The 22,042-nt window shown below is 46.1% G+C and overlaps 1 protein-coding gene and 1 long non-coding RNA gene across 4 annotated transcripts in view; one reads left to right on the forward strand and one right to left on the reverse strand.

The window, feature by feature from the left end:
* The window catches only part of LOC148223992 (uncharacterized), a 114,899-nt gene extending 99,803 nt beyond the window's left edge, over positions 1–15,096 (reverse strand). Inside the window, exons 1-2 of the long non-coding RNA XR_015803235.1 lie at positions 14,961–15,096; positions 14,538–14,654 (exon numbers count right to left, since the gene is read on the reverse strand). This is a non-coding gene — a long non-coding RNA (uncharacterized LOC148223992). The remainder of the gene's footprint in view (positions 1–14,537; positions 14,655–14,960) is intronic.
* On the forward strand, positions 14,942–20,344 carry SPINK2 (serine peptidase inhibitor Kazal type 2). 3 transcript variants are annotated; one of them, XM_088163754.1, is made up of 4 exons: positions 14,942–15,061; positions 15,781–15,818; positions 16,293–16,402; positions 20,145–20,344. In XM_088163754.1, the coding sequence occupies exons 1-4, from the start codon at positions 15,001–15,003 to the stop codon at positions 20,188–20,190; spliced, it is 255 nt and encodes an 84-aa protein (XP_088019880.1). In that variant the 5' UTR covers positions 14,942–15,000; the 3' UTR covers positions 20,191–20,344. The 3 variants fall into 3 exon arrangements, with proteins under 3 accessions (XP_088019880.1, XP_088019881.1, XP_088019879.1); XM_088163755.1 differs by lacking the exon at positions 14,942–15,061 and adding an exon at positions 15,147–15,300; XM_088163753.1 differs by lacking the exon at positions 14,942–15,061 and adding an exon at positions 15,177–15,695.
* The last annotated feature ends 1,698 nt before the right edge of the window (positions 20,345–22,042 follow it).

The raw sequence follows: 22,042 nt of genomic DNA on the forward strand, positions 1-22,042 counted from the left end.
ACCAATCCGTGGGATTGTTTTTGCTCAAGGACCTGGTTGCACTTGGTGGGTAATGCAAAGATGGGGAAACCCGTTGTGTACCGCAAGGAGACCTAATTTTTAGTGAGAACTGTATGTAAGGTTTCATTTTGTATTATATATCTGTAAGAGGGTATTGGTTTGGGTATGATGTAGATGGTAATAGAATAAGGGGTGGATTATGTCCTGGGGTACAATGCAAAAATGTGTATTCTATCACCATCTGTTAAAATGTGGGAGGGGTGGTGATCCTTATCTCTGTGGGAAATATCCTCTGCTGATGTGCCACCTGATAAGATCAGGGGGATGATCATCGTTATCTATTCACAACCCATCCTTCCTCCAGAAAATATATTCCATTAATGGGCCATTAAGTCCTATTGTGTGACTGATAAGATTACATCATCCCATTGGGAGATGCCCCAACCAGGGGCAGGAGCCAAGCCTTTCCTACCTAGATAAAAAACTGGAGTTTGGGACCTGAGGGCAGACCTTTCTACTGGATCCCAGAGGAAAGTCGGACCTTTTCCACATCATCGCTGGATCTTCGGAGGAAAACTGCACCTTCTACAGGAGCACTGCTTCAACAGAACCACATCTGTCATCCAGGAGGACTGCAGCCACCATTTATAGGGACTGCTACCAACACCCTGACTGACAGGGTGTCAGGTTGTATTTCTGACTGTGTTGGTGGTTGTTTCTTTTATATTATTGCATGTATTTTATTTTTTCTCTTTTCTCCTATTAAATTGTATTACTGACTTGGAGTCTCGCACTGGTTTTACTTTCAAACCAACACACAAATCCGCATAGGAACTGCCCTGGCTGAAACCACTCTATGATAAATAGGTGGGCATTAAAGAAGATGCCTTTGACTTTTCAAAGTGTCTTCCCATTTGGAAGTAAGACAAGTATTGGTGGATCAATTCACTTTCAAGCACTGTACTGATGCAGTAGCAGCTCTGCTCCCATGGACACACTCTGCCCTTTCACAGCTGAAAAAAGTTTCTGCTGACCCTCCATCTGAGCTGTTCCTCTATAGCTGCAGGACATCTATGGGGTTTGAGTTTAGCCTTAGCACCCAGAAAAAGGTGAGCAGCCTTCTGGGTAGGCTCCCTTAACCCTGTGTCTTGGTTTGAAAGACAGGTGTTGGCTAGAAAAAGCAGGGCCCTCCCTCGAAAATGGAGAACGTAAACACTCTCCTTCTGAGTTAGTATAATTTTGAACTTAAGGGGGCTCTTAGGCAGAGATATGGGGATACAAATAACTGATCATTACTAGTTCATATAACAAGGCAAACAAAACAACAACAACAACAACAATGGAATTAATAACTTTCCCCTTTGGTGCAGTTCCCGTCACGGCCGGCAGGGAGAGCTGGTGGCTCCCAGTGGGCAGGGCAGGTGAGATGATCCCCCCGTGGCTGCAGGGGGCGCTGTGGTGCGGCCTTGGGGAGCACGCGGTAATGGCGGCTGTGTCCGAGACAGGAAGGGATGGAAAAGAGAGACTTTGCTTCACCAACCCTGGGGCAGTGTCAGTGCCGGTGCTCCAGCAGGACACTCAGAAAGAGCAAGCTGAAATGGCAGGGCGTCCTGGCAGGGCAGGGGTACGGGGTTGTCACGATCCGCTGTTAATACAGAGCGGGGGTCGTGATGGTTCGTTTGATCTCAAAGGTGCAAACAGGCAAAATGCAGGGGACAAAATCAGTTTATTCAACAACAGCAATGCATTTTCATTGAATGCCAACAACTCAGTTGCGATAGAGGGGAGAGATATAGGAAACAAAGTATAGAGAGAGAAAAAGAAAAAGAAGGGGATGGGAAAATAGCTACCAAAGAGACGAGATGGACGTCCTCACAGGCCAGCTGATAGACGAGTCTTCATCCATGGGGAGTACTCAAGGCTCTTCTCCAGAAGGTTGCTCTTTTATAGTCCTTCTCCAAAGCGAGTGGCCTCTGGCCAAAAAGTGGGAAGATTTATGGACCATTGTGTGGTGGTGCAGGAGACAGGTGCGGTCAGGCAGTACATGCAGTCTCCAGTTGGTACAACACAGTCTCTGGTTGGTGCCACAACAGCACAGTCCAGTGAACACAATACACTGGCACACAGTCACCTGACAAGCATCCATCTTGGCCAGACCAGGAAACCATTGTTCAGAGTCAGCCTGGGTGGGGGTCCTCGAGGTCTCCTTGTGACAGTCGAGAGGCAAAAACGAGGGAAACTTGGGACTGACCCTTACAGGGGTCCTCCAGCAGAGGAAGAGGCAGCTCCCAGCATTGGGATGGTGGTGGTAACAGTGACCTTCCTCCTCCAAAGCCGAGAACAAGCGAGAGAGAGCAACTGCCCCAGTCTTCCTTTTACCTGCTTCTAATCTTGCAGTGTCTTTGTCCCTTCCAAAAACCAGAGGCGTTTCCCCTCCCTTGTCTCAAGTACCTAGCCATTCAGTGTTTCTTAGCAAGTCAATGAGAAAAAACTCACAAGTAACAAGTGAAAGAAAACCCACCCTCAACACCTTGTCTCCTTTAACAGCTTAAGCAGTTGGAAGAAGCTTTTACAGCCTGTCTTGAAAGTTTCCGCTCTTTGAGAAAACTTTTGACATAAGAAATACCACTGAGACCAACCACCTCAGTCCAAAGGGGTTATGATCCCAGGCAAATCACTAAGACAAAGTGTGTATCCCATTCAGCAGGATGGTGCCCCAGCTCTGCCATCAGTCATTTGAACTAGCACACAGACAGCAGAAGTCAAAGCCAGCACCTGTAAACCTGTCTATTACAGATAGTAGACATGTAGTAGTAGACATGTGCTTAATTGAGCTGAAAACAACAGCAGGAAAGAACTTCTGGAGGAGAGAGAAAAAAGAACACTATGTTGATTTCTGCCCATCAGGACACCCTTCAGGAGCTTTCTGGAGGCTCCAGGGACTACTAAAAGCCTTGTTCAAGCCTGAGGACCACAGCAATACACACAGTAACCTCTCTGCCAGGCAGTGCTTTTTGCTGTGATGGTGACTGACAGCACAAACAGATCCAGGAATGCGTGGGTACCTCCTGGCAGCCCTTTCTCCACTGTTCCATAGCACATGCAGCAGTCCCATCCCAAAAGTACTGCCCACAGGTCAGCAATGCTCCTTAGGGCACAGAACACTGCAGCACCTGCAACCACCCCCCTTCAGTAAGCACTCCCCATGGATGGGAAGCAGCCATGGACACAAAGTGGGCAGCTGTCCAGCCAGTAAATTAATTTCAAAGACAGACAGGTGATAGATGGGATTCATGTGGGAAACAGGAGAGGATAAATTGCCCATCTGATTGATACAGTGGAGAACAGCACATGATGAAGCAAAATGAATGGGTGCAGGGGGACAGGGGGACCAAGGATGGAAAGACTGAGGGGAGTGTAAATAATTAAATCCCTGAGGCCTAGATCCTGTCTTTGGGATTACGTGGGATTGCAAATGTAGGAGCACCACTGAAGGGAATGATTCATGGGCTATGTGTGACAGATAGGACCCCCAGAGCAATCTCTTAGTGGTGTGGAGGTGGGAATACTGCTTGACAGGATGATGAGGGAGTGTATGAGATGAGGAGCTTCCTCCACATCTTTCTATGAAGCTTTGAACCCAGCCTCTATGGAAACAGCCTGGAGGAGTCTACCAAAATTAGAGGTGATGCCACAGCTCACCACTCAGGACCTGGTAAGGGAGGCAGCTTGTCAGCTGGAACCAGTTCCCTACACACAACAAACCCAGACTTACGCCAAAAGCCTACTGGTCTGCTCAGTGCTGCTGACTTCCTCCCTGCAGGAATCTTTGTCAGGGAGACAAAAACATTAGAAGAATCAGCTCTTCCCCCTCTGTTCATTTCTGCCCTGCTGCTGTGCAGGTTCAAGTTGGCAGAATCAGCCAATAAGCATGTGCCAAACCATTTCTAGGGCATTGCAGGAGGCAAGAGCCCTCCAGTGCATTAGGAAAGAGGCTTTCAGTAGTGCCACCCCAGACTGGTGTGCCGAAGAGCAGCTCGGAAGCATTTTTGATTGTCCTGCGCTATGTTGCTTGGTTTTACTTTTGCAATTACTCAGGTGGAAAGACAAGCTCCTGTACTTATGGAAGACTCATATATACATGGCACCAGTGCAGCTGGGACATGCCCAAGCATTGTGCCCAAGCACTTGTGCCCTTCTAGACCACCTGCAGCAGCACAGGCCTATCAGCAGCACTGTCCTGCTGCTACAGTGGATTTAACATCCTCCCCCAAATGACTGGGGGCTGCAGTTACGTGTGACCACAGCATCCCTCTCACCAGCCTCTGCTCTCCAAGAGGCCATCAACAATGGCCAAGAGATAACTGGAGCAAATGCATACCCAGACTTCCCGTGTGTCACCTTTCTGCCCGCAGCAGCCTGCAGGAACCTTTCAAGTGGGAATTTTCATGCTCTTAAGGCCACCTATGGTTTCTTACCTTGCAATTCTATTTTTTTCTTCCAAATCTAAACCTTTAGCATCCATCATAATAGCAAGGCAATCCACTTCCTGAGTCCTAATCCTCCTGGTACCTGGACTTCTTCCTGTATCTGTTTTAAAAGGTGAGGTGATAGATAGCTTTTTTTTTTTTTTTTCAGTTTGTAAACTAATTTTATGCTGAGATCTGCTATCTCAAAGCTAATTTCCAACTTGCTCTGCCACCTAAACCCTGGGAAGGGTGGCTGAAAGAGACCTTTGAGTCTCTAACCCCCTGACACTTGGAACAGGACTACTGGCAACAGTAGATCAACAAAATTATAATCTGGTCTAGCTGAGTCCTGAAAATCCCCGAAGATAAAGATGTCAAAGGCCACATGTCTTCAACACATTTTCTTTCCAAGAAACACCAAGAGTATGGGGAAAATTCAGATTTTCATAAATTGACTCAGTTACTTAAAAAGGAACATCAGATAGGGATGAACGTATATAAAGTGCAGCCCTGTGGAGAAAGACATGGAGTGCTGGTGGGTGAAAAGCTGGACATGTCTCATCAGTGTGCACTTACAACCCAGAAACTCAACCATATTCTGGGCTGCATCAAAAGATAAATGGCCAGCAGGTCGAGGGAGGTGATTTTCCCCCTCTACTCCACTCTCACAAGACCCTACCTGGAGGTGGTCACGATCAGTGCCAATCTTTGCAGCAGGTACATCTCAGAAAGAGCTGGCTAGCACTCACTGGAGCAGCAGCAAGGCCATGGAATACCAGAAGAGTTTGACAGAAGTTCAAATAAATTCAGCTTCCAAGCACAGAGGGTTATTCCATTGAGCCTAAAGCAGAAACAAACCTTCTCTGTAGGGATGTAACTTCTAATTATGCCTTGTTCCCTGCAGCCTACAGGCTAGGTTCATTATTATCTTTCATGTTTGTTATTCAGCTACCTGATTTTAACAAGAAGAGAACTTCTAGGAGATATGCAAATAATTCTACAATTTTCTTTTCCAATGACTCGGCATTCTGTGTTAACACAGAAATGTGTTAACAGAATACAAAAGTTCTTAATAATTCATGAAAGAAAATTAGTTTCTTGTAATAGGCACTCAATCTTGACAGAAGAAAAATTTTGTAAGTGTCTTAGTGTGACGTTATGGTGTTTGGTATCTCCAATCGTGTGTTCTGTTTATGTTTGGTATTATGTCCTGGTCTTTCAGGACTGAATCTGAAAGTGAAGGTTTGTTTTGTCTTGTTATCAGCCGGCTCACCTCCCCCATGGTCTGTGTTTAGGAGAGGCTTGCTTTGCTTTGCTCGCTTGCTTTGCTTGAAACTGAATACCATCTAAACCTGTTCCGGACGGGGACCTGGGAAACCCCAAGAAACACCGGGAGTCTGCATTCTGTGACCTGCAGCAGTCATTCCCCAGCGCCAGAGACCGATAACTGGGCAACCACTCGCCGGAGAGACTTTCTGAGTTTGTCATCCATTCAGAGCGGTGAAAGAGTTTTTTTGTCATCTGGTGTTGTTTTGTGCTGGGGAGTGGTTTCGCTTGTTAAATAAACAGGTTTTTTTCCACTCTACTCTGAGGAAATTCTTCCCAAACCAGATGGTGGGGGGAGGAGTCGTGGGGATTTGCTTTCTGGGGGCTCCTTCCGGAGGTTTTCCCCCAAATTTGCCCTCAACCAGGACAAATATTTTGGCGCCCAACGTAGGGCTCAAGAAAGTGGAAAAAACCCTGTTCTAATAATATTTTGGTTCCAATTACTTTGTGTTGGCATAGAGCAGTTACTGGCTATGTTGTTTGAATTCATGTCTTTTGGGGTGGAGGCTTGCATGTGTTTCTGGTCCCTAGGGTTTTTTGAGTTCTTAATACTTCTATGGTCCCTAGGTTTATTTTCTTATCCAGAAATAGCTCCGGTATTGTCCCTAATACGTAGTTTCTGCAGCAGAGAAGCACTGACCAGAATATCCATTGGGCTGGGCTCGGTTGTAATGGCTTGCAGGAGGTTTATAAAGGTGCTGGAGTCTGTTCCAGGAATGTATGGTTCATGGTTATGGTTGTGCACCCAGTTTGTTAGAGGAGAAGCAGGGGATGAGGCTTTTCAGCTTTTCTTTTCCTTCTTCTCCTCTGAATTTGTTACATCCCTATTAGAGAATGTTCATTTTCCCCTGAATGTTAATGAGACCATCTTTCTGATGTTTAATCTGGTAAGCTTTCTCTATACAGTCTGCAGTTCCTCTAGAATGAGAGCTGAGATTTTTAGAGGGGCTGATGAGACCCCTGACCCAGAAGTAGAACCAGGCGTGAGAAATCCTGAGTGGTGTGGGAAATGGGAGGATATGGGCCAAATCTTAAAGGAATTTTCTGACCCTACAGCCTGGGATTTTCCATGTGAAGAAATTCAGAACCCAGCTGAGGTGGTAAGGTACCTGAAAGAGAAGTGCCATGATAACTCTAAGGAGAAAAAGATCATTGCAGTGAGCTGGGCCCTGGCATATGCTTACCATACCCTGCTAGATACTGTAGAGCAGCAGACAGAGGAAGGGGGACAGGCAGATAAATCTGCCACTATCTCAGTCACTCAGGCTGCAGCCAACACCCCAGGCTCGAGGCCAGTAACTAAACCAGACAGTGAGCCTAAGCCAGCAGCTAAACCAGTCAGTAAGCCTCAACCAATGGCTGTTGCTACTAGCACGAGAAGTGGAAAGCACACAGACAAGACCGATCGACCAGCAGATGACGATGATGATGATGATGCAGGAGAAGGACTCTCAACGCCTCCTGACATAAAACCAGGAATCAAAGTAACTGGTACAAGATCAGAGGCCAATACTGAGTCCTTTTCCCTAAAGGACCTCCGTGGCCTAAGACAAGATTACACCAAACGACCTGATGAGTCTATAATTAGTTGGTTGGTCCGTCTTTGGGATGCTGCAGGCAAGGCTACAATTCTGGACGGCACTGAAGCCAAGCATTTGGGATCCCATGATCCTGTCATCGACCAAGGAATGATGAGGGGGGCTAACCCTCACAGCCTCTGGGCACGGGTCCTGGACAGTGTAGCACAAAGATACCTGTGTGCAGATGATCTTTATATGCAGCAGACCCAGTGGAAGACTATAGAACAAGGGATCCAACGCCTGAGAGAAATGGCAGTGGCAATGTGGAGGGAGCAGAAAACACAGAAGAAAGTTTTCCTGCATCCTCAGAACAAGCTCCTTGGAAAATCATAGCTTAGAGATAATAAATGGATTGTGAAATGACGAATACAAAAGGAATCTAGCTTCCCCCCTTTGGAAGACCCTCTTATCTATCTTCAATATTAGTCGTTCATTTTCTTTTAGTATCCATACGCCAGCTTTGAATGTAAAATCCCTCAGGGATTGGTTAGAAAGTAGAATTCCCTTGGTAATTGGTGCAAATTGTAAAACCCTCAAAAGATATAAAAACCCCTGTAAAACAATAGCCATTGGTATATGCTAGATAGGATGCCTTCATAGAATAAACTATGGATCTGTGCCTCTCTGCATATGCTGGTCTCTTTACCCCGCTGGTCTGAGAGCTCACCGCGAGCCACAATTCTATCTGGGCAAGGCTCAGGAATTTGCTCCGTCGCTGAGGGCTGCAAAAGCAGTCTCAGGGATCCCAAAGGGACCCTGAAACCCCACCAGTGACATGGCAGAGATTATCTTTTCAGATGACATAACAACTAGGAATCCGGACTTGGTACCATGTACATCTATGATGCGGTGAAAATTTGTACGGCTTGGGCCCCGTGAATATGCTTCATTATGCTTTAGCAATAATGAAGCAGGATGAGAGGGATGAGACCGTGCTCGATATGGCAAAGAAGCTTTGAGTATATGCAGATGCTGTGCATGGCCCAACACATGCCAGAATAGCAGCAGTGGAAACACATCTGCAGAAATTACAAGATAGAGGAGAATCATAAGAAACTCAGGGAGGAGATTAAAGAGGATCTTCTCCAAATCTCGCCAGTACAAATTAGAGGCCCTGGTATCCAACACAGACGTTCCCCCGATAGGGAGAGAAGGTATACCCCACGAGCTGAGCTGTGGTTCTTCCTATGTGATTGCGGAGAAAACATGAGGAGATGGGATGGAAAATCTACTGCTGCTCTGGCACAACGGGTGTGTGAATTGAAGGAAGGAAAGACTCAAAGAGGAAGTTCCACCAAAAGGAGAGCAGCTCCAGTTGCCCGTAGCCAAGCTGCCAAGTATGATGATGATGATGATGATGATGATGATGATGATGATGATGATGATGATGATGATGATGATATGTCTGGTCCCCTTGAAGGAACCTCTAAGACATATGCCCAAGGAAAGAAGGATAAACAGGCTTAGAGGGGCCCTGCCTCTAGCCAGGGAGAGGTGAGGGAAAATCGTGTTTTCTGGACTGTGTGGATTCGTTGGCCTGGCACATCGGAACCACAAAGGTATAAAGCTTTGGTTGATACTGGTGCACAATGCACATTAGTCCCATCAAGATATGTGGGGGCAAAATCTGTCTCTATCGCTGGCGTGACAGGTGGATTACAGGACTTTACCCTGGTGGAAGCTGATGTGAGCTTGACCAGAAATAAATGGAAAAAATATCCTATTGTGACTGGCCCAGAGGCCCCATGCATTTTGGGCATAGATTACCTCCGAAGGGGGTATTTTAAAGACCCAAAAGGACTCAGGTGGGCATTTGGGATAGCAGCTGCAGTGACAGAGGGCATCCAGCAATTGAACACCTTGTCTGGACTGTCCGAGAATCCAACTTCAGTAGGACTTCTGAAGGGAGAAGAGCAAAAGGTACCAATTGCCACTTCAACAGCGCATCGCCGACAATACAGAACAACTCAAGATGCTGTGGTTCCCATCCATAAGATGATCCGAGAGCTGGAGAGCCAAGGGGTGGTCAGCAAAACTCACTCACCCTTCAACAGCCCCATCTGGCCTGTGCGTAAATCTGAAGGAGAATGGAGATTGACAGTGGACTATCATGCATTGAATGAAGCGACTCCACCACTGAGTGCTGCTGTGCTGGACATGCTGGAACTGCAGTACGAGCTGGACTCCAAGGCAGCCAAGTGGTATGCCACCAGACACTGCCAATGCATTTTTCTCCATTCCTCTGGAAGCAGAGTGCAGGCCTCAGTTTGCCTTTACATGGAGGGGAGTGCAGTATACCCGGAACCAACTGCCCCAGGGGTCAAAGCACAGTCCTACGATCTGCCATAGACTGATCCAGACTACACCAGAAAAGGATGAGGCTCCAGAACATTTACAATATATTGATGATATCATTGTGTGGGGGAACACAGCAGCAGAAGTGTTTGAGAAAGGAGAGAAAATCATCCGAATCCTCCTGGAAGCTGGCTGCACCATCAAGAAGAGTAAAGTTAAGGGACCTGCTCACGAGATCCAGTTCCTGGGAGTGAAGTGGCAAGATGGACGGTGTCAGAGTCCTACTGATGTCATCAACAACATCACAGCTATGTCACCACCAACCAACAAGAAGGAGACACAAGCTTTCTTAGGTGCCATAGGTTTTTAGAGAATGCACATTCCTGAGTACAGTCAGATCGTGAGCCCTCTTTACCTGGTTACCCGCAAGAAGAATGATTTCCATTGGGGCCCTGAGCAGCAACAGGCTTTTGCCCAGATAAAGCAGGAAATTGCTCATGCAGTAGCCCTTGGCCCAGTCAGGATGGGATCAGATGTGAAGAACGTGCTCTACTCTGCACCCGGGAGCCGTGGTCTGTCCTGGAGCCTTTGGCAGAAGGTGCCTGACGAGACTCGAGGGTGACCATTAGGATTTTGGAGTCAGAGCTACAGAGGGTCTGAAGCTAAATACACCCCAACAGAGAAGGAAATCTTGGCCACCTACGAAGGAGTCCAAGCCAGCTTAGAGGTGATTGGTACAGAAGCACAACTCCTCCTGGCACCCCGACTACCAGTGCTGGGGTGGATGTTCAAAGGAAAGGTTCCCTCCACCCACCATGCTACCAGTGCTACATGGAGCAAGTGGATTGCCCTCATCACACAGCGTGCCTGGACTGCAAAACTGAATTGCCCTGGGATTTTGGAAGTAATTACAAATTGGCCCAAAGGTGAAAGTCTTGGTGTCACAGATGAGGAACAAGAACCAGTGACACGGGCTGAAGAAGTTCCGCCATACAACCAACTTCCAGCAGAGGAAACACGCTATGCTCTATTCACTGACAGTTCCTGTCGCATCATAGGGATGAATTGGAGGTGGAAAGCAGCCGTATGGAGCCCCACACAACGGGTAGCAGAGGCCACTGAAGGACAGGGTGGATCCAGTCAACTTGCTGAACTCAAAGCGGTTCAACTGGCCCTAGACATTGCAGAAAGAGAGAAGTGGCCAAAGCTTTATCTCTACACTGATTCATGGATGATAGCCAATGCTCTGTGGGGATGGCTGGAGAGATGGAAAGAGGCTAACTGGCAGTGTAGAGGAAAACCAATTTGGGCTGCTGATGAGTGGAAAGACATCGCTACCCAGTTAGAGAAACTACCCGTGAAGGTTCACCATGTAGATGCCCATGTCCCCAGAAGTAGAGCTACTGAAGTGCAGCAAAACAATCAGCAGGTAGATCAGGCAAAGATAGGGGAGTCGAAGATAGACCTTGATTGGGAACACAAGGGAAAGTTGTTCCTAGCACAATGGGCCCATGATGCCTCAGGCCACCAGGGTAGAGATGCCACCTATAAGTGGACAGTATTTCTCAGGTTATCCATGACTGTGAGAAGTGTGCTGCCATCAAGCAAGCCAAGTGGGTCAAACCCCTCTGGTATAGTGGGTGGTGGTCTAAATATAAGTATGGACAGGCCTGGCAGATTGACTGCATCACACTGCCTCAAACCCGCCAGGGCAAGCGCTACGTACTGACCATGGTGGAAGCCACCACTGGATGGTTGGAGACCTACCCTGTGCCTCATGCCACTGCTCGGAACACCATCTTGGGCCTGGAAAAGCATGTCCTGTGGAGACATGGTACACCTGAGAGAATTGAGTCAGACAACGGGACTCATTTCAAGAACAGTCTTATAAACACCTGGGCTAGAGAACACGGCATTGAGTGTGTGTACCATATCCCCTACCATGCACCAGCTGCAGGGAAAGTTGAACGGTGCAATGGCCTGCTTAAAACCACCTTGAAGGCACTAGGTGGGGGAACTTTCAAGAACTGGGAGATTAATCTACCAAAGGCCACATGGTTAGTGAACACCCGAGGTTCCACTAGCTGAGCAGGCCCTGCCCAATCTGAGCCCTTGGGAACACAAGATGGAGATAATGTTCCAGTGGTACATATAAGAGGTATGCTAGGAAAAGCTATTTGGGTGAACTCTGTCTCCAGCAAAGGCAATCCCATTCGTGGGGTTGTTTTTGCTCAAGGACCAGGTTGCACCTGGTGGGTGATGCAAAAGGATGGAGAGACCTGATGCATACCCCAAGGAGACCTTGTTTTCAGGTGAACTTCCTATGATATTGTGCCTGTATCTGTAACTGCATGTATGTATATAATTTAAAGGTTTGAATTTGATGTAGCATGTTGGTATGGCAAAAATTTGGGGTGGATAATGTTGGAGGTTGGGTGTTTCGTTTTTTGTCTCTGTGGAATTTTACCCTTTGTTATGCTAAGAATCTGTGGCTACCCCCTAGCTCAGATGGCTAGTTTCTCTCGAGGGGAGGAGGAGGGGAAGGGGGGGGGAACACTGCAATATCCAGGCAGCAGGTAAAGGAGAGGTTTGGGCAGTCGCTGGCTCTTGCTCGTTTGGCTTGGAAGAGGACAGTCACTAGGAAAAAACTTCGCTCTGCCACTGTGAGGTTTTGGAACCTCTGGGTGCTTCTTGGGCACCCACACTGTCGAGTTATGTTCTTCAAAAGCGAAGCAGCTAATAGTTACTATAAAGTTATTTATTACAGAAGCACATCAGTCTCAAAGGCAAAAACACATGGCAGAGCAATGGCAAAAGCACACGGCATAAAAGCAAGTGACATAAAGCAATGGCAAAAGCAGTGGCAAAATGCAATGGTATAAAGCCATGGCATAGAGCACCAGCTCTCCCTGATGCATGTTATTTTATAGAACCTTTCCAACTAGCTAAGACACAAACTCGGACCACTACTTCTTAACCTATTAGAATTCTAGTTTCTCAGCACGCCAGGCTACGTATAAACTATGTACATAGCCTGTCTTGTTCTAACTGAAAAATGTAGGCAATATTCTTAACTATAAGTCTATTATGTCTGAAGCTAGGTTCTTGGAGCCTCTAAGGAAACACTAGCATCTATGACTATGTTTTTCAACCTTCACTAGAACATGTACTACTTCTCTGGCATCTAAGACCTTTTACTTACTAAAAGCACTTAAACTTATTCCATATACTTACTTACTTGCTCCATGTACTCACTTACTCATTCCATCTACTCACTTACTCATTCCATCCAAAGGCTTTTTAACTCAGTCCCTACATTCCGTTCTCTCTCTGAAGGATTCAGAGAGATCGCTGGCTTACTGACTCCAACAGCCACGCCGACACCGGGAGCTGCCTTTCTCGGCTGTGGGATCCCGTAACCTCCCTGCTCAGACGTTCTCCTTCATCTTCTGCCGACTTCAGGCATCCTGTTGGAGCATTGGGACCGACACTGCTCCGGGATCCGTGAGCAGCGTCTCCCCTCCGCCCTTCCCATCTGGGACACAGACGCCATCACCACAGCACCTCTGCAGCCACGTTCAATCGCCGCATCTCTTCCCTGCTCACCGGGAGCTGGCCGGCACTACCTGCCAGCTGGGATGGTAACTGCATCACAAGGGAAAGATGTCCACAACCGAGAGAACTGCTACTGCTCTCCGGGTTTCTGCTCTGTTGTTGTTAATTTCATAGTTATTGTTGTTGTGTCTTGTTTGCCTTGTTTTATATATATATTTTTTTATCAGTAAAGAACTGTTATTCCTACACCCATATCTTTGCCTGAGAGCCCCTTAATTTCAAAATTACAGTAAATTGAAGGGGAGGGGCGGGGAGTTTACCCTCTCAATTTCAAAGAGATGCTCCAGTCTCTTTTAGCAAATACCTGTCTTTCAAACCAAAATACACCAGTTTCAAACATTATTGTCACACTTAGAGTTAATAGAGCACCTTTATTTTACCTTTCCCTATTTTTTTCTGTGATAGAAGACATGGCTGTGACTGAGTTCATATTACTGTCACAGAAAGGCAACTGAAGTGATGTTTACCCAAATGGTCCTGTTCATGCAATTTATTTGGGATCAAGTGCAACACACCAATGATCATGGAATTAACATTAAATATTTTGGAAAATAAGTGTAGAAAACGTTTTTTAGGGGGCAGCTATTTTCTTAGGAGACTTGATGACATTACACAGACATTTAGTGCTTGTTTTGCAGTTGTTGTTCAGGAGAAAGTTGGTCTGGGCTACCAACAGGTGGAACACTAAGCTCTTACTTGGTTCATGTTGTTCAGGCTTTTTTTCCCGAGCTTTGCATTTAACTGTTTAGAGGAACTTACAAGATTCACAACCTAAGAGATAACTTCTACTCTTGGTTTTGCCTTCTTTACCTTGAGCTGGCACCCTTCCCTTTGAAAAATTACACCTTCGAGAAACAAGGAAACCCATCCCAGCATAACTTTCCAGTATTTAAATCCCTTACAATCCTTCCCCCAGGATGGCCAATCCAGCAACCATCCCACCAATAACAAGATAGCAGAAAGACACCCTCATCTCAAATGGCTGAATAGGCAAAGCTGGGGCAGAAAGCTGGGAAAGCTAGGGAAGGAGATCAGGCAGAGATAAATAACCCTCTACATGCTTCACCAGTCACAAAATGTTCTGATTAGGCATCTTGCTTAAAACAGCCAAGCCAGAGGCCTTTGCATGAAACATGCCTTGTGTTGGGTAGTAATCACAAAGATGTGCATGGAATGAAAATCTGAAACTGCAATTAATTTGCAGAGGTTACCTGGAGGAATTAAGAACATACTAAGTAGATAATAAAATTACCTCCTTATGATCTCTTCTAGGCAGGGCAAACTGTCCGAAAGAAAAAAAGCCATACTTCAAAGGACTCAGAGGTTGACACACAGACAGGAAAGGTGTGTGTGATGCCTATGTATGTACCTGTGGGGAATATATCAAAACACTTGACAGGTCTAACCCCAGCTCATACACAGAAGCATAGGTCATTTTACATGAAGCTCATACCTTACTTTTTAGGAAACTGCATAAAAACATTTGCAAAGCCAGACCCTGTGCAAAGCCACCTATGGGCTTTGCAAAGCTAACTACTCTTATCGGTACTGCGTGCGTATTTCCAACCTCCCTGCATTGCCTAAGACAATCTGCAATCAAAGCTGAAGACAAGTGGGGAACCCTGGGGAACGCTGAAATCACAGCCTGCCCTCCCCCATTAACTGTGCTGCCCACCTGCACAGCTCTGACGGGAAGGTTTTCCATCCCCGTGAGCATGTTCCTTGGAGAGGTTCCTGCAGTGCTGAACCCCGCATCCTCGCCGTGGCATCCTAGTTGTGAGCGTCCCCCGCGGCCGCCCCTCGCCCCGCGCCGTCCCCGTTGGTCCCGCACCGCTCCCTTTCGGTCCCGCGCCGCTCCCGTTGGTCCCGCACCGCCCCCTTTCGGTCCCGCACCGCCCCCATTGGCTCTCACGCTGCGCGGCCGTTGCGCCCCGAGTCCCGCTGCTGCCCCTGTCGCTGCTCAGTTCATGACATGGAGCGGCCGCTGGCACTGCTGCTGCTCGTCCTCCTCGCCGGTACCGCGCGCACCGCGCCAGGGCCCTGGAAGTCGGGGGAGGGCAGGTGCCGGGGAAGTGGGAGATGGGCAGGTACCGTGCCCCGGCCAGTTCCGTCCCAGAGAAGGGGAAACCTGAAGCGGTGCCGTTCCCCGACTGGATCAGCGGCGCAGCGGTGGTATCTTAGCCGGGGGTGGACATCAGCCATCCGGAGGCAGAGCGGGGAACCGGCACAAGATGGTGCCGGCCGACAGTTGGTCAGGGCCGGGACTGGGACAGCGGCTGGTCGTGGGAGGCCTGGGACCGGAATGGGACAGCGGCTGATCGAGGGATGCCGGGATCGGACAGCAGCTGGTCAGGGTGTCCCAGGAGCGGACAGAGACTGGTCAGGGAGTGCCAGGACGGGGCAGCGTCCGGTCGGTAACAGCCAGGGCTGGTTCCGCGGATGTCGGGGGGATCCGTGCGGGACCAGGTGTCGTTAACGCTGCTCGCTCTCAACAGGGCTCCTCTTGTGTCCCGGCGCCGTGGCCCGCTACGCGGTGAGTGCCGCCTGCCCCACTGCCCCCCCTGCCTCCAGCCAGGCGTCCCCTTACCCAGAGCCGCGGGCCCTAAGCTGGGGGTCTGCGCCTGCCCTAGCTCCGGAGTCCCGGCGCAGAGCAGGGGTCTCTCCCCACAGCTGAGGAGCCCGGGAGGCTGCTGGCTCCGCAGCGCAGAAGCCCTGGTGATGCCCACCTCTTACCATCTCCGTCTGCATTGCCCTTCATGGGGACTTGCTGTTCCCGCTGTGGGGCACAGATATGTTCTGACACCACAGTTCACCAGTGCCAGGCAGTAGGACCCAAGCCTAAAGTGATGGGTTCCCCTAAGAACATGAAGGATAATGTGGCACTTTAAAATGCTGTGCCAGCTCCCGTTGGACACCTTTTTTTCTGTTTATGCCAGGATTCTTCAGAAGCTGAATAGAAACCTGTTTCAAGTGGTGTAACTTCGGCTTTTGTACCTGTCTCCCCTAGCCTGACTGTGCCAAGTATGGGAAGTATGCGTGTCCAAGGGACTACCATCCAGTTTGTGGCACTGATGGAGAGACCTACGGAAACGAGTGTGTGCTCTGCCTTGCTAACAGGTAGTCAGTTCTGTCCTTCCCTATATGCAAGCAGAACATTCATCCTGACGTTCCAGATAACTGATAGATAATTTACTGGCTTTGGATCATTTGCACTGTTGCACTGCAGTTTCAGCAGTGAATCCCTTGCAACGGTTTTTTTCACGATACCTGTAAATGGGTCAGCTGGAGGTACTGAATATTTGTATTAGTAATTCCTGAGAAGGAGCATTCATACAATGCCATACTACCAATAAATATAATGCCAGACCCTTCCACACTTTCTGTCAGAAAACATGAAAGAGCCCACCCAAAATGCAGCTTCACATATAAAATATTTATGTTTAAGATCCAATCTCCTGTACTTCCTTTCACAAAGAAGAGTAAAAATGCTAAATGTTAGGAGAAAATACTATTTTGCCTTCTTGTCTAAAAATCAAGAAAAGGACTGCCTGATATTTGAGAGAGGGTATTTTATTCTTTAATAATGTAATATATTTTTTTAATTGAAAACACAGAGAATCAGTATCTAATGAGCATTATCACTCCCCATTACAATTGACTAGAAACCTTTATAGAGCAGTCTCTCAGTACAGACTGGGAGGAACTGTTGTAAATAGAATTTTGATGGTAAAAGGCAATTTATATTAATGAAATAAAACATCTTCTGTTTCCAGCAGAAGGTATTAGTGAGAGTAGCAGAATAGCAGTGAGGGGAACTTACAAAATTGCAAACAGATAGATCTCAAGAAAGGGGAGGCTGAAATGTGTTTCTGACTTGGGGGCAGAGAAAAGATTAATTCTGACCAGACGATCTACAAAATTCAAATGACCAAGATAAAAGAACATAGGCCAAAATAAGGAAAGTGACAAAGGTATCAAAGGACACTCAAGGTAATATTTTAAAGGAAGTGCTGAAGTGTGTCAAGCAGATCTGCAGAATTTGGTAACACTTTCATCAGAGCACAGCACAAACAACCGACAAATTGGAAAGAGAATTTGTAAACCTGCAGTTATCAAAAAAAAGAAAAGTATTTAAAATCCACACACAGTAGAATCTGTTAAAAAGGAAGAAAAGAGGTTCTGGCATGTTACATATTAGCAGCCTATCCATCTTGCCTGCCTCGAGTGATGTTGGAGTAAATTATTAAGTGATTGGCTTTGTACAAAGCCACAGGTAAAGAGGAATGTAAGCAAAACTCATACAGATTTGTCAGAAATAATCTGATCACATCCATGAGATTTTGTTTTTTGGCACAAAACTGGTCAAACAGAGTAGGACGAAATAGAAGTATTGGTGCATGACATTAATAAGGCAGTTTACATTACCTTCACTTGACATTCACATAACTAGACAAGTTATTCAGCTGAAATTGTTAAAGGATGAAGTCCTTTACACAAGACATTCGAAATGCTGTGGTTCAAAAGCAGCGACCAGCATTTTACATTTGAAAGAGCTATTATATTTTATGTAATAAAAATTGCAAGATGGCGTGGATATGGTGATCTGTATAGGATATTATAAAAATTCCCAGGGATCTGGAGAAATGGAGTGAAGTCGGTACAGTAAAACACAAAGAGAAATGCTGAGTATCGCCTATAGAGAGTGAAAATCCATATTGTGGGAATACAGACAGGAGAGTGTCTTCCAATCTTAACAGTATCGTTGATCCTTTCAGAGCAGAAGGATGGTCTTTGAGATCCAGCCTTACATTTCTAGGATGCCTCATTTATTAAAGTATGATACCTCAGTTCCAGATGGATGCATGGCAGATTCCTAAATACAGCATTGCAGACAGAACAAAGGGTTCTCCAGTCAAATCTCTTGCTTATTTCAATTCCTTAAGTAATTCCTTAAGTGATTAGTGATGAGGCTTATGTCTTTTTAATATAAGATGTGAAAGTACATGCTTTGTGTGATATATGGGATTTGATCCAATTATACACACAAGATAGAATTTTGTCTTAACCATCTTTTTTTTTGCTGTCTTCTTACATGCTCAGAAACATGTATTTTGGTCCGGAGGGACACAAGGTGGTCAGACACTCTCCTGATAGTTTTTCTTTATAGGTCAGTAGTTGGCATATTTGGGGACCTTCTAGTTCAGTCTGGAGCTGTTCTAAAGTGTTTGACTTGGCATGAATACAACACGGATAAAACATTTTGCTTTATTGGAGGAATTTCAGCTTTGAAAAACAGTCCATAGTCATAAGCAATGGTCATTGCACTCCAAGTAATCTAAGGTACAGTCTGTCACTCTTCTTAGGAGGATAGAACAAAGAGATTTTTCTGTCCTGTTTAGGAAGTTGCGTGACCAGTTGCTGAAATAGTGTAATGAGGTGATATAGAAACAGATATAGGGACACATCCAGTACTAAATTACAAAACAGTCACTTCTCAATTAACTTGGAATGATTCTCAATGGCCAGCTTGCAGGTTTGTTCTAGCCCATATTTAACCCCATGAAGGGACTTTTTAGAGGGACTTGTACTTCCTGATGGCCAAGACAGTACTGTCCATGAGCTCTTTTAGCCATGAAGGACTGTGTGGGCACTTGGAGAGCCCTATGTGAATCGAGTGCTGCAGAAGAGGTTGCTGCAGTTGATCCATGATAACATGAGACACTGAGAGCAAAGGTGCAGCACAAACCCTCCCCATCTTGGCTCTGCAGTGAAACCCCTTAACTGTAAGAGCAAAGTTGGTTTTCTACCTACTTTGTTCTTTTTCTTTTAAAGTTTAGATTTAATCTATTCTTAAGTGGGTGCTCAAATGCAAATTCCAGGTCTCTTCCATCCTCAGTGTCCAGTAGCAATGACAACATCTGATCTTAAGGTTTAAACCTAGTCTGACAGCAGCATGCACTCTTTGGAAATAGATGCAGCAGCTTGAGCTGTCTCTGCAGGGTTTAGCATAAGGGCTGTCCTTCATCCAGAACGTCTTATATCCTTACCAGTGTTTTACATCCCCTGGCCTTGATTTTGCCCTTTTGATCTGCTCCACTACCTTCTGGTTAAAAGATCCCTGATAAAACTATTAGTACTTGCTTTTGGGTAAACATAAGTCTCTTGAATTTCATGAAGAGTAAACCAGCTTAATTCTATTAAGGTAAAGAAAGAAACTGATGATCTGGGACAGTTTGCATTCTATTACTTTATTTTTCTGTCTGTACTTGCCTGGCAAATTGAGATTTGTAAATGGAGCACCCCAAAATACTGTGTATAGGACTTGCAGAAAATCCAAACCAGTGTTCCCCAGCTAAGGGGTACTTGGCTAAAACTTCCTTAAAGATTCCAGCATTCAGAGAACCACACATTCAAAATTTAGTGAAGCCTCAGATGCAGAGGTGCATCAGGATTCGCACCCTTCCCACTGAATTCCCCTGTGAAAGGGAGAAATATTGTAAGCATTAGAACTAGTTCACACCTCAGAGACTGCAAAGTTTAACTTGCATTAATGCTTTGTAATGGACATGTTAGTCCTCATGGTGTGATTTGCCATGTGGTTTGACAGTTCTCAGATTTGCAGATGATTTTATCAGGTTTTTATAGGTAACAAAGCCTGTGGTAAGATACTTTGTGCGTGTGATTTATAAATTTTTGCATCATGGTTACTTTGTGGTAATGCTTACAATAAGTGATGCAATTAATGCATCACAGCATTTAATTGAACACATAGAAAGACGTGAGAGGGTCCACTTTCTAAAATGTGTCTGTAAAATTGAAGAGTAGCTCCTCTTCTAATATATTTTTCTTCTGTTTGCAGTGAAGATCACACGAATATAGAAATTCTCCGAAAGGGACATTGCTGATAGGACAGTTGGCCACTTTTCAAGAAAGTAAGAGTCGCAGACGATCCAAATGGAAACAATGTCTTATGTGTACCTTCTATGTAGCCTGTCTTAATAAACAAGCTTGCACATTTAAAGTATGTTGACTGTATTAAAACCAGTGATTGTAAACGTATCCATAGTACAGTTATAACTTGAACCTTGATTTGTTTTCTTACTGAAGATGGATCATAAGAAAAAGATGTTCTGACTCTATACCAGTAGGTCAGTTTCCAGAGAAGGGATTGAATGCACCAAGGAAGGAAGTGAATGGGTACCAAGTCCCACTCCCACAGCCCCACCTGGGATCAAGGAGGACACAGCATCTCTGTCAAAAGCAGCGTTCTGTGGTTCTGGGATATTCTGAGCCCACAGGTGCCAGCGACCCCTAGAGAGCCACTGGAGGAGTTTCCTGTGGTGACTACCAAACTGGTGATGGCCACCTGACATGTACCAAGCCTCTGCCCTGGCTCCCTATCTGCAGGTCCAGCTCGTGGGGGGCAGTGACCTAGGCACCCTCTGCTCTTGCTGCAAGTAAGGGCTGTTCTGGAATCCTGGAGGCATGGACAGGGGGCATGCACTGCCCTCCAGGTCCCTGTCCCTCTAGGCGCTGCTCCCTGGGGCCATGATGTCACTGGCCTGGCTGGCACCCAAGAGCCACTTCCTGTGGCAAACATCAAAGCAAAATTGGAAAGCTGAAGACTCCTGTGAAGGGGTGCACTCCAGAGTTGCTCTGCTGGGCCTTCCCATAGGGAGGGTGTGCAAGAACGGAGGTTTGGTCCTCTCCTTGTACTTGTCATGGATATGGGCACATACCTTAGGTTTGTTCCTTTCTGTTCCACTGAACATCTGTTTTTTGCATGTTGATTGAAATTAGCGGTGCTATAGTGCTTGGTAATACACAGGTGGCTTCTACCTTTGATCTCAGCCAAGCAGCACCTGCTCCCCCCTTGGCCCCAGACAATGGCTTTGTCAGGCTTTGCTGGGCAGCAGCAGTGCAGGCAGAGATATACAGCACATTTCATGCCTGAGGAACATTCTCAGATCAGTGACTTCAGGTTTGAAAAACAATAATGTTTTTGCCTTACAGTTCCTTTAAAGACTCAAAACTATCCTTACCTTCCAACACATGCCTGCTTTAATTTTCCTTGAGCAAAGACTAATCACTGATGGAGGAATGTCATGTGTGGCACAACTGGAGGGCTGGAAGAAAAAAAAACCCCAAAACAGTAATGTACCCCAGCTGGGTGTTTATGAAGCCTTATGGCTTAAAAATATGGTGAATTTCAGTACAATGGATTTAATTATTTAAAGTTAAAACTGTACATTACATTTAGGACCATGTTTAGAGCATTATCCAAACACTTCTTGAACTCAAGACAGTCTTGGTGCTTCCTGGGGAACCTGTTACAGTGCCCAACTACCCTTTTCCTAACATCCACCCTGTACCTCCCCTGACACAGCTTCATAACATAGCTTATAATAATATTAATATAATAGATTCACAGCATAATTCATAATACAGTGTCATAGAAGGATGTTGCTGTAGAGTCTTTAGACATCAACAACCTTATGGCAAGCATTCCCGTTAACTTATTACACATGTGTGAGGCTAACAAGGAGTTATGCTAGTTGAATGGCATGATTGTGAATCAAGAAAGGATCTTTTTTCTACCTGAGTTCAGGTTGTTGAACAATATTTTGATTTTGATTAGGATTTTATATTTTCTAGCTTCACAGGATCAGCACAGTCCTGATCTCACTGTGAGGAGAATGTGCAGCCATCCATATAGATCAAAGGAAGGTCAGAAGAGCCTTACTGGCTTTTGCTAAT

This window comes from Sturnus vulgaris, chromosome 4, assembly GCF_052056855.1.
Source record: "Sturnus vulgaris isolate bStuVul1 chromosome 4, bStuVul1.hap1, whole genome shotgun sequence".
Taxonomy (NCBI): Eukaryota; Metazoa; Chordata; class Aves; order Passeriformes; family Sturnidae; genus Sturnus; species Sturnus vulgaris.

Excerpts from the sequence above, each read along its gene's own strand:
- SPINK2 (XM_088163753.1), top strand. The coding sequence starts at position 15,258 with ATGGAGCGGCCGCTGGCACTGCTGCTGCTCGTCCTCCTCGCCGGTACC. Across the intron at positions 15,819-16,292 it reads GCGCCGTGGCCCGCTACGCG|CCTGACTGTGCCAAGTATGG; the intron begins GTGAGTGCCGCC and ends TGTCTCCCCTAG. Across the intron at positions 16,403-20,144 it reads GTGCTCTGCCTTGCTAACAG|TGAAGATCACACGAATATAG; the intron begins GTAGTCAGTTCT and ends TTCTGTTTGCAG.